Source organism: Bos indicus, chromosome 7 (assembly GCF_029378745.1).
Source record: "Bos indicus isolate NIAB-ARS_2022 breed Sahiwal x Tharparkar chromosome 7, NIAB-ARS_B.indTharparkar_mat_pri_1.0, whole genome shotgun sequence".
Taxonomy (NCBI): Eukaryota; Metazoa; Chordata; class Mammalia; order Artiodactyla; family Bovidae; genus Bos; species Bos indicus.
The window spans coordinates 10710949-10724567 of NC_091766.1; the positions used below are offsets into that span (position 1 = coordinate 10710949).

Below are 13619 nucleotides of genomic sequence, written 5' to 3' on the forward strand. Positions count from 1 at the left end.
ATTTATAATCAGTTAATAATTCCTTAAAAACATGCATACTCATGAATTTTTAGGTAGACAAAAAAATGTCTTTTTTAATAAAAAACTAACTTAGTAAATAGATACCTTATAAATATATGAATTGGTATGGCTATGTGGTGATGATTTAAAGTTTAAAACTTAGAAATAAAATAAAATTATTAAAATATAGAAGAAAATAGAGAATACTTAGATTTCTGGCTAGAAAATGGAAACAGGTAACACCAAACTAGTAATGAGAAATATTCATAGAAACTACAAAGTCATGCCTTTCCTTGAACCCAGAGAGAGCTGATATACAACAAAGAAGCCTAAACTCTAAGAAAAGATCATCCACAAATATACCATCAGGAACACTGGCTCACACATACAGTGCACACACACACAAATGATATGACTGTTACAGAAATGATGAAGAGGATTCACCAAAATTTTCTTTTTTTTAATTTTATTTTATTTTTTAACTTTACAATATTGTATTGGTTTTGCCATATATCAACATGCATCTGCCACAGGTATACACGTGTTCCCCATCCTGAATCCTCCAAAATTTTCTTAATTAAAGAAAGTGCTCTCAGCTTTTCACTGTTGAGTATGATGCTAACTGTGGGTTTGTCTTAAATGGCATTTTTCACAAAACTAAAACAGAAAAAATGTAATTTGTATGAAATAGCAAAAGCAATCTTGAGAAAGAAAACAGAACTAGAGGGATGAGGGTCCCTGAAATCAGACTATACTAAAAATCTACAGTTATTCAAAGCAGTATGCTACTGGCACAAAAACAGAAATATACACCAATGGAACAGGATATAAAGTCCAGAAACAAACACATACACCTGTGGTTATGTACTCTATGACAAAGAAGGCAAAAATATACAATGGAGAAGAGACAGTCTCTTCATTAAATGGTGCTGAGAAACTGGACAGCCACATTAAAAAATAAATAAAATTAGAACATTCTCAAATACCATGCAGAAAAATAAACTCAAATGGTTTAAACACCTAAATTTAAGGCCAAATAGTATAAAGCTCTTAGAGGAAAACACAGGTAGAACACTCCTTGACATAAACTGTAACAACATCTTTTTTGGTCCCTGGTGGTCCACTGGTTAATGCTGGAGAAGTGGGTTCAATCCCTGGTTGGGGATCTGTGATTTCACATGCTGGGGGCAACTGAGCCCACATGCAACTACTGAGCCCACATTGCAATGAAATATCCCACATGATGCAATAAAGATCCCACATCCCACCACAATTTTAAGATCTGACATAGACAAATAAACAGACAAATAAACATTTTTCAAAAGAAAGACCATTTCAGAACTGGAGAAACTATTTTCCAAGTGCAGCTCAATACTAAAATAAAAGAAAACAAAAATGGGCAGAAGATCTACATAGATATTTCTCCAAAGAAGATATGTGTAGGTGTGTGCTCAGTCACTTCAGTTATGTAGGACTCTTTGCACCCCCATGGACTGCAGCCCACCAGCTTCTTCTATCCATGGAATTCTCCAGGCAATAATATGGCAATGGAATGCCCTCCTCCAGGGGATCTTCCCAAATCAGGGAGTGAACCTGGGTCGCCTGCATTGCAGGAGCATTCTTTTCCCACTGAGCCACCTGGGAAGCCTACCCCAAATACCCCACATCAGATCAGATCAGATCAGATGAGTCGCTCAGTCGTGTCCGACTCTTTGCGACCCCATGAATCGCAGCACGCCAGACCTCCCTGTCTATCACCAACTCCCGGAGTTCACTGAGACCCACATCCATCGAGTCAGTGATGCCATCCAGCCATCTCATCATCTGTCATCCCCTTCTCCTCCTACCCCCAATCCCTCCCAGCGTCAGAGTCTTTTCCAATGAGTCAACTCTTCGCATGAGGTGGCCAAAGTACTGGAGTTTCATGTTTAGCATCATTCCTTCCAAAGAAATCCCAGGGCTGATCTCTTTCAGAATGGCCTGGTGGGATCTCCTTGCAGTCCAAGGGACTCTCAAGAGTCTTCTCCAACAGCACAGTTCAAAAGCATCAATTCTTCGGTGCTCAGCCTTCTTTACAGTCCAACTCTCAAATCCATATATGACCACAGGAAAAACCACAGCCTTGACTAGACGGACCTTTGTTGGCAAAGTAACGTCTCTGCCTTTGAATATGCTATCTAGGTTGGTCATAACTTTCCTTCCAAGGAGTAAGCGTCTTTTAATTTCATGGTTGCAGTCACCATCTGTAGAGATGGGCAAAAGGGATATGAATGATGCTCAACATCACTAATTATTAGAGACATGCAAATCAAAACTGTAAAGAAGTATCACCTCACACTGGTCAGGATGGCCATCACCAAAATTCTACAAACAACAAGTGCTGGGAGGATGTGGGGAAAAGGGACCCCTCCTACATGTTGGTGGGAATGTAAACTGGTACAGCCACTATGGACAACAGTATCGAGATTTTGCGGTGTCAGTGACACTAAGGAGCAGCACAGAAGCACTTCATCAGGGGAATGGAGGCCAAGGGAAGAGTGAGGGAATAGGACACCGGTGTTGTCATGTCCAAGAGATGTAGCACGAAGAGCTCAAGCTTTAGAACTAGAGGACACCAGTGATCACTGCCTTTCCACATAGATGGGAAAGGGTCATATGAGGACACAGTGAGAACAGGGCCAGGTACAAGCCCAGAGAGGGCTTTCATCAGAAACCAAGCCTACCAGCACTTGATCTTGGGCATCCAGCCCCAGAATTGTGAGAAAATAAATTTCAGCTCTTTGAGACACTCATTCTATATTTTGCTGTGGCAGCTCTAGCAGAACTGATAATCATAGCCACATAGAAAACAGTAAAAGTTTAAAAATGCAAACAAAGAAAATTATCATAATTCCATTACACAGACTTCCAGAAAATTTGAGGGATATATTTTTCTTATCTTTAAAAACATACCAGGAATATTTTCTTTCATCATCAAATATGAATCTCAGACTCTGTTGAGCTTTGTTGAAGAATAAAATCCTGAGTTTTAGACCTGCCAAGGTTTAGGGATGCTGGGGTGGCATGAGGGAAATCTTTGTGGTGATGGAATATTGATGGATCTTGATTGTGTGACAATTGCAGGAATCTACATATGTGATAAAACGACATGGAGTTACACACACACATCGTACCAATGTCAGTTTCTTCATTTAAATATTGGACTATCATTATATAAAAATGTCATCTTTGTGGGAAAATGACTGAAGATTACACAAGACTGCTTGGTACTCTTTTGCAACTTCCTCTTAATCTATATTTCAAAATAAAAATTAAAAGGTCTGAGTTCTCTGAGCTTGCAGTACCGCTCTCCTCCCCTGGGAAGATTCTTGGCTTCTTTTTTTTTTTTTTTTTTCCCAGCATGGCCACCAAACACCAGTCTTCACTTCCACCCCAAGCGAAGAAACCAAAGAAAGCGAGGCCGACTCCTGCCTCCAGGCCAGACCAGGCATGTGCTTCTTCAACTTTGCTGAAGGAAGAAAAAGAATAGCAAGAAGCAATTGAACATATTGATGAAGTGCAAAATGAGATAGACTTAATGAACAAGCCAGTGAGGAGATTTTAAAAGTAGAATAGAAATATAACAAAATTCACCAACCATTTTTTCAAAAGAGGTCAGAATTGATGGCAAAAATCCCAAAATTTGGGGTAACAATATTTGATAACCACCCACAAGTGTCTGCACAGCTTGGGGAGGAGGATGAAGACGCACTACATTATTTGACAAGGGTCAAAGTGACAGAATTTGAAAACATTCAATCAGGCTTCAGAATAGATTTTTACTTTAATGAAAACCCTTACTTTGAAAACAAAATTCTCTCCAACCAATTTCATCTGAATGAGAGCGGTGACCCATCTTCAAAGTCCACTGAAATCAAATGGAAATCTGAAAAGGATTTGATGAAATAATCAGATCAAACACAGAATAAAGCCAGCAGGAAGAGACAGCATCAGGAACCAGAAAGCTTCTTCACCTGGTTTACTGATCATTCTGATGCAGGTACAGATGAGTTAGGAGAGGTCATCAAAGATGATATTTGCCAAATCCATTACAGTACTACTTGGTTCCTGACATGGATGATGAGGAAGGGGAAGGAGAAGAAGACAACAATGATAAAGAGGATGAAGGATTGGAAGATACTGATGAAAAAGGGAATGAGAATGAAGGTGAAGAAGATGAGGGGGAGGAAGGAGAGGAAGATGAAGGAGATAGATGACTAATGAAAGGAACGATGATGGATTCCAACCTTTTTTTAATTTTCTCCAGTCCCTGAGAGCAAGTAGCAGTCTTTTTTGTTCTCTCCTCTTGTTCTCAGTAGCCCTGCTTTTGAAGTCTCTTTTCTCTTTATACTATGGTTCAAACTTATTTGGGGGGTGGGGGGGGGGAATACCTTGAGCAGAATTCAGTGATGCTAGAAGAATACTAGATTCTTCAGTAAAGAATCTCTACCCATTTCTGTTCCAAATTCATTTTTATCCTTTCCTGTCTCAACAAAAATTTTATGGAATCAATACCACCATGCTCTGCGAGAAAAAAAAGAAAAACCTTCTGCTCTCTTAGCTCTGCTGGAAACTGGACGTTGCTAGGCCCCTGTGTAGTAGTGCATAGAATTCTAGCTTTTTTCCTCTCTTCTCTGTATATTGGGCTCAGAGAGTACACTGTGTCTCTATATGAATGTGGACAGTTAGCATTTACCAACATGTATCTGTCCACTTTCTCTTGTTTAAAAAAAAAGAAAAAATACTTTAAAAATGGGGTTTATAGAAGGTTAGCAAAGGGTGGGTTTCAGATGTTTGAGTGGTTTAAGTGGGCATTTTGACAACATGGCTTCTCCTTTGGCATGTTTAATTGTGATGTTTAATGGAAATCCTTGCAGTTTAAGATGACATTTTAAAATAAAATTCTCTCCTAATGATGACTTGAGCCCTGCTGCTTGCTGGGAGAATCAGCAGAACCTGTAGGATCTTATTTGCTATCAAAGTTCTCTATTGTAATTTTGCTCCTGTTTATTCTTAAACTTTTCTTTTTGTTTCACTGGAAAGTAAAGATAATGCTCAGTTTTAAACGTTAAAAGTGTACAAGTTGCTTGGTTACAATAAAACTAAATGTGTACACAAAAATATTTTTTAATCTGTTAATATATAGCAAATAAATAATTCTATTCACTCTGAACCAAGGTCCTCATACATGCAAAAAGACCAGTAAAATGAGTCTTCATGTTTGATATAGGTCTTCATATATCAAAACAATATAAAGACCACTTTTGAAGAGTCTTGCACTATAAATACCAGTAATGTTATGCAAATGCTTAGAAATTTCAGAGATGTAATCATCAGGCAAAACAGGAGGAAGAAACATCCAGGCCAGTGATTTCCTGTTAAGTAATGAAAAGCAGCATGCATGTGCGCTAAGTCGTTTCAGTCATCTCTGACTCTTTGTGACCCTATGGGCCGTAGCCTGCCAGGCTCCTCTGTCCACAAGATTCTCCAGGCAAGAATACTGGAGTGGATCACCATGCCCTCGTCCGGGGGATCTTCCCAACACAGCTATCAAACCCATGTCTCTTGAGTCTCCTGTATTGGCAGATAGGTTCTTTACCACTAGCGCCACGTGGATGAGCCCCATGAAAAGCAGAAGTCATACTGAAAGCCAGAAGTCCCTCCCCGACACACAGAGAAAGATAAGACATCTTCTGTGGCTGGGCTTTCTGCACTCTGCACCATGAGAAAAAAGTATCTAAGTTTGCTTCCAGGTAAGTAGAATTATAACGATGGATTTAGACAACTAAAGCTGTCCGAGACTCATTGTCCAGTTTGAGAATTTCCTCTATTCTTTACTTTTAAAAGCTTTTGCTTTATTTCTGGTTTTCCCACTATCTTTACAAAGGAAAGCAGGGAAGGAAATTTAAGAGGGTATTAACTCAATTATGTTAAGTTCTCAAAGGAAAAGGTTGGTGAAACTTTTAATTAGTTAGTTAATTTATATTTTTGGTTGTGCTGGGTCCTGCTGTTGTATGTGGGCTTTCTCTGTTTGCTGTGCATGGAGGCTCCTTTTGGTTGCAGTGCAAGGGCTTCTCATTTTTTTGGCAACTCCCTCTTTTATTTTTTTAATATAAATTTATTTACATTAATTGGAGGCTAATTAATTTACAATATTATAGTGGTTTTGCCATACATTGACATGAATCCACCATGGGTGTACATGTGTTCCACATCCTGAACACGCCTCCCACCTCCCTCCCCATCCCATCCCTCTGGGTCATCCCAGTACACCAGCCCCGAGCACCTTGTCTCATGCATTGAACCTGGACTGGCGATCCATTTCACATATGATAATATACATGTTTCAATGCCATTCTCGCAAATGATCCCACCCTCAACCTCTCCCACAGAGTCCAAAAGACTGCTCTATACATCTATGTCTCTTCTTCTGTCTCGCATACCGGGTTATCGTTACCACCTTTCTAAATTCCATTTATATGCATTAGTATACTGTATTGGTGTTTTTCTTTCTGCCTTACTTCACTCTGTATAATAGGCTCCAGTTTCATCCACCTCATTAGAACTGATTCAAATGTATTCTTTTTAATGGCTGAGTAATATTGCATTGTGTATATGTACCACAGTTTTCTTATCCATTCGTCTGCTGATGAACATCTAGGTTGCCTCCTTATCCTGGCTATTATAAACAGTGCTGTGATGAACATTGTGGTACATGTGCCTCTTTCAATTCTGGTTTCCTCGGTGTGTGTGCCCAGCAGTGGGATTGCTGGGTCATATGGTAGTTCTATTTCTAGTTTTTTAAGGAATCTCCACACTGTTCTCCATACTAGCCATACTAGTCTGGATTCCCACCAACAGTGTAAGAGGGTTCCCTTTTCTCCACTCCCTCTCCAGCATTATTGCTTGTAGACTTTTGGATAGCAGCCATTCTGACTGGCATGAAATGGTACCTCATTGTGGTTTTGATTTGCATTTCTCTGATAATGAGTGATGTTGAGCATCTTCTCATGTGTTTGTTAGTCATCTGTATTTCTTCTTTGGAGAGATGTCTGTTTAGTTCTTTGGCCCATTTTTTGATTGGATCATTTATTTTTCTGGAATTGAGCTGCAGGAGTTGCTTGTATATTTTTGAGATTAATTCTTTGTCCTGCAGAAGCTTTTAAGTTTAATTAGGTCCCATTTGTTTATTTTTGCTTTTATTTCCAATATTCTGGGAGGTGGGTCATAGAGGATCCTGCTGTGATGTATGTCGGAGAGTGTTTTGCCTATGTTCTCCTCTAGGAGTTGTATATTTTCTGGTCTTACATTCATATCTTTAATCCATTTTGAGTTTATTTTTGTGTATGGTGTTAGAAAGTCTTCTAGTTTCATTCTTTTACAAGTGGTTGACCAGTTTTCCCAGCACCACCTGTTAAAGAGATTGTCTTTAATCCATTGTATATTCTTGCCTCCTTTGTCAAAGATAAGGTGTCCATAGGTGTGTGGATTGATCTCTGGGCTTTCTATTTTGTTCCATTGATCTATATTTCTGTCTTTGTGCCAGTACCATACTGTCTTGATGACTGTGGCTTTGAAGTCAGGCAAGTTGATTCCTCCAGTTCCATTCTTCTTTCTCAAGATTGCTTTGGCTATTCGAGGTTTCTTGTATTTACATACAAATTGTGAAATTATTTGTTCTAGTTCTCTGAAAAATACCATTTGTAGCTTGATAAGGATTGCATAGAATCTACAGATTGCTTTGGGTAATATACTCATTTTCACTATGTTGATTCTTCTGATCCATGAACATGGTCTATTTCTCGATCTATTTATGTCCTATTTGATTTCTTTCACCAGTGTTTTATAGTTTTCTATACATAGATCTTTTATTTCTATAGATAGATATATTCCTAAGTATTTAATTCTTTTTGTTGCAATGGTGAATGGAATTGTTTCCTTAATTTCTCTTTCTGTTGTCTCATTGTTAGTGTATAGGAATGCAAGGGATTTTTGTGTGTTAGTTTTATATCCTGCAACTTTACTATATTCATTGATTAGCTCTAGTAATTTTCTGGTGGAGTCTTCAGGGTTCTCTATGTAAAGGATCATGTCATCTGAAAACAGTGAGAGTTTTACTTCTTCTTTTCCAGTTTGGATTCCTTCCATTTCTCTTTCTGCTCTGATTGCTGTGGCCAAAACTTCCAAAACTATGTTGAATAGTAGTGGTGAGAGTGGGCACCCTTGTTGTTTTCCTAACTTTAGGGGAAATGCTTACAGTTTTTCACCATTGAGGATAATGTTTGCTGTGGGTTTGTCATATATAGCTTTTATTATGTTGAGGTATGTTCTTTCTATTCCTGTTTTCTGGAGAGTTTTTATCATAAATGGATGTTGAATTTTGTCAAAGGCTTTCTTTGCATCTATTGAGATAATCATATGATTTTTATCTTACAATTAGTTAATGTGGTGTATTACATTCATTGATTTGCAGATATTAAACAATCCTTGTATCCCTGGGATAAAGCCCACTTGGTCATGATGTATGATCTTTTTCATATGTTGTTGAATTCTGATTGCTAGAATTTTGTTAAGGATTTTTGAATCTATGATCATCAGTGATATTGGCCTGTAGTTTTCTTTTTTGTGGCATCTTTGTCAAGTTTTGGTATTAGGGTGATGGTGGCCTAATAGAATGAGTTTGGAAGTGTACATTCCCCTGCAATTTTCTGGAAGAGTTTGAGTAGGATAGGTGTTCAGTTCAATTCAGTTCAGTTGCTCAGTCATGTCCGACTCTGCAATCCCATGAATCGCAGAAAGCCAGGCCTCCCTGTCCATCACCAACTGCCGGAGTTCACTCAAACTCATGTCCACTGAGTCGGTAATGCCATCCAGCTATCTCATCCTCTGTCGTCCCCTTCTCTTCTTGCCCCCAATCCCTCCCAGCATCAGAGTCTTTTCCAATGAGTCAATTCTTTGCATGAGGTGGCCAAAGTTCTGGAGTTTCAGCTTTAGCATCAGTCCTTCCAATGAACACCCAGGACTGATCTCCTTTAGAATGGACTGGTTGGATCTCCTTGCAGTCCCAGGGACTCTCAAGAGTCTTCTCCAGCACCACAGTTCAAAAGAATTAATTCTTCGGCCCTCAGCTTTCTTCACAATCCAACTCTCACATCCACACATGACCACTGGAAAAACCATAGCCTTGACTAGATGGACCTTTGTTGGCAAAGTAATGTCTCTGCATTTTAATATGCTATCTAGTTTGGTCATGATTTTCCTTCCAAGGAGTAAGCGTCTTTTAATTTCATGGCTGCAATCACCATCTGGAGTGATTTTGGAGCCCAAAAATTAAAGTCTGACACTGTTTCTTCTGTTTCCCCATCTATTTGCCATGAAGTGATGGGACCAGATGCCATGATCTTAGTTTTCTGAATGTTGAGCTTTAAGCCGACTTTTTCACTCTCCTCTTTCACTTTCATCAAGAGGCTTTTTAGTTCCTCTTCACTTTAACCCTTCCGTAAATTTTTGGTAAAATTCAGCTGTGAAGCCGTCTGGTCCTGGGCTTTTGTTTGCTGGAAGATTTCTGATTACAGTTTCAATTTCCGTGCTTGTGGTGCATCTGTTAAGATTTTTCTATTTCTTCCTGTTTCAGTTTTGGAAAGTTGTGCTTTTCTAAGAATTTGTCCATTTCTTCCAAGTTTTCCATTTTATTGGTATATAGTTGCTGATAGTATTCTCTTATGATCCTTTGTATTTTTGTGTTGTCTGTTATGATCTCTCCATTTTCATTTCTAATTTAGTTGATTTCACTCTTCTCCCTTTGTTTCTTGATGAGTCTGTCTAATGGTTTGTCAACTGTATTTATGCTCTCAAAGAACCAGCTTCAGATCAGATCAGTCACTCAGTCGTGTCCAACTCTTTGCGACCCCATGAATCGCAGCACGCCAGGCCTCCCTGTCCATCACCAACTCCCGGAGTTCACTCAGACTCACGTCCATCGAGTCAGTGATGCCTTCCAGCCATCTCATCCTCTGTTGTCCCCTTCTCCTCCTGCCCCAATCCCTCCCAGCATCAGAGTCTTTTCCAATGAGTCAACTCTTCGCATGAGGTGGCCAAAGTACTGGAGTTTCAGCTTTAGCATCATTCCTTCCAAAGAAATCCCAGGGCTGATCTCCTTCAGAATGGACTGGTTGGATCTCCTTGCAGTCCAAGGGACTCTCAAGACTCTTCTCCAACAGCACAGTTTAAAAGCATCAATTCTTCTGTGCTCAGCCTTCTTCACAGTCCAATTCTCACATCCATACATGACCACAGGAAAAACCATAGCCTTGACTAGATGAACCTTTGTTGGCAAAGTAATGTCTCTGATTTTGAATATGCTATCTAAGTTGGTCATAATTTTCCTTCCAAGGAGTAAGCGTCTTTTAATTTCATGGCTGCAGCCACCATCTGTAGTGATTTTGGAGCCCAGAAAAATAAAATCTGACCAGCTTGGCTTTGTTGATTTTTGCTGTGGTCTCCTTTGTTTCTTTTGCATTTATTTCTACCTTAGTTTTTAAGATTTCTTTCCTTCTACTAACCCTGGGGTTCTTCATTTCTTCCTTTTCTAATTACTTTAGGTGTAGAGCTAGGTTATTTGTTTGACTTTTTTCTTGTTTATTGAGGTAAGCTTGTATTGCTATGAACCTTCCCCTTAGCACTGCTTTTACAGTGTCCCATAGGTTTTGAGTTGTTGTGTTTTCATTTTCATTCATTTTTATCCATGTTTTGATTTCTCTTTTTATTTCTTCTGTGATTTGTTGGTTATTCAGCAGCGTGTTGTTCAGCCTCCATATGTTGGAATTTTTAATAACTTTTCCCCTGTAATTGACATTTAATCTTACTGCATTGTGGTCAGAAAAGATGCTTGGAATGATTGAATTTTTTAAATTTACCAAGGCTAGATTTATGGCCCAGGATGTCATCAATCCTGGAGAAGGTTCCATGTGCACTTAAGAAAAAGGTGAAATTCACTGTCTTGGGGTAAAATGTCCTATAGATATCAATTATGTCTAACTGGCTATTGTATCATTTAAAGTTTGTGTTTCCTTGTTAATTTTCTGTTCAGTTGATCTATCCATAGGTGTGAGTGGTGTATTAAAGTCTCCCACGATTATTGTGTTACTGTTAATTTCCCCCTTTTTACTTGTTAGCATTTCCCTTACATAATGTGATGCTCCTATGTTGGGTGCATATATATTTATAATTTTTATATATTCTTCTTGGATTGACCCTTTGATCATTATGTAGTATCCTTCTCTGTCTCTTTTCACAGCCTTTATTTCAAAGAGTATTTTATCTGATATGAGTGTTGCTGTTCCTGCTTTTTTTTTTTTTTTTTTTTTTTTTTTTTTGGTCTCCAATTGCATGAAATATCTTTTTTCAGCCTTTCACTTTCAGTCTGTATGTTTCCCTTGTTTTGAGGTGGGTCTCTTGTAGACAGCATATATAGGGGTCTTGTTTTTGTATCCATTTAGCCAGTCTTTGTCTTTTGGTTGGGGCATTCAACCACTTTATGTTTAAGGTAATTATTGATAAGTATGATCCAGTTGCCATTTACTTTGTTGTTTTGGGTTCGAGTTTATCCACTTTTCTGTGTTTTCTGTCTAGAGAAGATCCTTTAACATTTGTTGGAGAGCTGGTTTGGTGGTGCTGAATTCTCTCAGCTTCTGCTTGTCTGTAAAGCTTTTGATTTCTCCTTCATATTTGAATGAGATCCTTGCTGGGTACAGTAATTTGGGTTGTAGGTTTTTCTCTTTCATCACTTTAAGTATGTCCTGCCATTCCCTTCTGGCCTGAAGAGTTTCTATTGAAAGATCAGCTGTTATCCTTATGGGAATCCCCTTGTGTGTTATTTGTTGTTTTTCCCTTGCTGCTTTTAATATTTGTTCTTTATGTTTGATCTTTGTTAATTTGATTAACATGTGTTTTGGGATGTTTCATCTTGGGTTTATCCTGTTTGGGACTCTCTGGGTTTTTTGGACTTAGGTGATTATTTCCTTCCCCATTTTAGGGACGTTTTCAACTATTATCTCCTCAAGCATTTTCTCATGGTCTTTCTTTTCATCTTCTTCTTCTGGGACTCCTATGATTCGAATGTTGGGGCATTTAACATTGTCCTCGAGGTCTCTGAGATTGTCCTCATTTCTTTTAATTCTTTTTTCTTTTTTCCTCTCTGATTCATTTATTTCTCCCATTCTGTCTTCTACCTCACTTATCCTATCTTCTGCCTCTGTTATTCTACTTTTGGTTCCCTCCAGAGTGTTTTTGGTCTCATTATTGCATTATTCATTATATATTGACTCTTTTTTATTTCTTCTAGGCCCTTGTTAAACATTTCTTGCACCTTTTCAATCCTTGTCTCCAGGCTATTTATCTGTAACTACATTTTGTTTTCAAGATTTTGAATCATTTTTACTATCATCATTCAGAATTCTTTGTCAGGTAGATATCCTATCTCTTCCTCTTTTGTTTGGTTTGGTGGGCATTTATCCTGTTCCTTTACTTGCTGAGTATTTCTCTGCCTTTGCATCTTGTTTATATTGCTCTGTTTTGGGTGGCCTTTCCGTATTCTGGCAGTTTGTGGTTCCTCTTTATTGTGGAAGTTTCTTGCTGCGGGTGGGGCTGGAAGGGTGGCTTGTCAAGGTTTCTAGGTTAGGAAATCTTGTGTCGGTGTTCTGGTGGATGGAGCTGGATCTCTTCTCTCTGGAGTGCAATGAAGTGCCCAGTAATGAGTTTTGAGATATCTATGGGTTTGGTGTGACTTTGGGCAGCCTGTATATTGAAGTTCAGGGCTATGTCCCTGTGTTGCTGGAGAGCTTGCTTGGTATGTCTTGCTCTGGAACTGGTTGGCTCTTGGGTGATGCTTGGTTTCAGTGTAGGTATGGAGGCTTTTGATGAGCCCTTATCGATTAATGTTCCCTGGAGTCAGGAGTTCTCTGGTGTTCTCAGGTTTTGGACTTAAGCCTCCTGCCTCTGGTTTTCAGTCTTATTCTTACAGTAGCCTCAAGACTTCTCCATCTCTATAGCACCAATGATAAAACATCTTGGTTAATGGTGAAAAGTTTCTCCACAGTGAGGGCCACCCAGAGAGGTTCACAGTGTTACATGGAGAAGAGAAGAGGGAGGAGGGAGATAAAGGTGACCAGGAGAAGAAGATGGGGGATCAAAAGAGGAGAGAGCAATCTAGCTAGTAATCATTTCCCTATGTGCTCTCCACAGTCTGGGCTGCTTAGAGATGTTCATGGAGTTACACAGAGAAGAGACGAGGGAGAAAGGAGACAGAGGTGGCCAGGAGGATAAAAGGGAGAATCAAAAGGAGAGAGACAGATCCAGCCAGTAATCAGTTCCCTAAGTGTTCTCCACAGCCTGGAACACACAAAGAGATTCACAGAGTTGGGTAGAGAAGAAAAGGGGGAGGGAGGAGATAGAGGAAACCTGGTGGAGAAAAAGGAGAGTCAAAAGGGGGAGAGATCAGGCAAGCTAGTAATCTTGCTCCCAAGTAAAACTGGGTACTGAAGATTGGGTTCTTAAAGGTACAAAATTGATAACAAATACCG

At 39.1% G+C, this 13619-nt stretch overlaps 1 protein-coding gene and 1 pseudogene across 3 annotated transcripts in view; both read left to right on the plus strand.

Annotated features, from left to right (window-relative positions):
* Positions 1-3074: 3074 nt before the first annotated feature.
* LOC139183891 (protein SET-like) lies at positions 3075-4315 on the plus strand (annotated as a pseudogene).
* A 1142-nt stretch (positions 4316-5457) lies between these two features.
* LOC139184057 (adhesion G protein-coupled receptor E2-like) overlaps positions 5458-13619 on the plus strand; it is a 70769-nt gene continuing 62607 nt past the window's right edge. For all 3 annotated transcript variants that reach the window (XM_070792653.1, XM_070792652.1, XM_070792651.1), the window contains exon 1: positions 5458-5792. In XM_070792653.1, the coding sequence (XP_070648754.1) occupies positions 5762-5792 (31 nt within the window). In that variant the 5' untranslated portion in view covers positions 5458-5761. The remainder of the gene's footprint in view (positions 5793-13619) is intronic.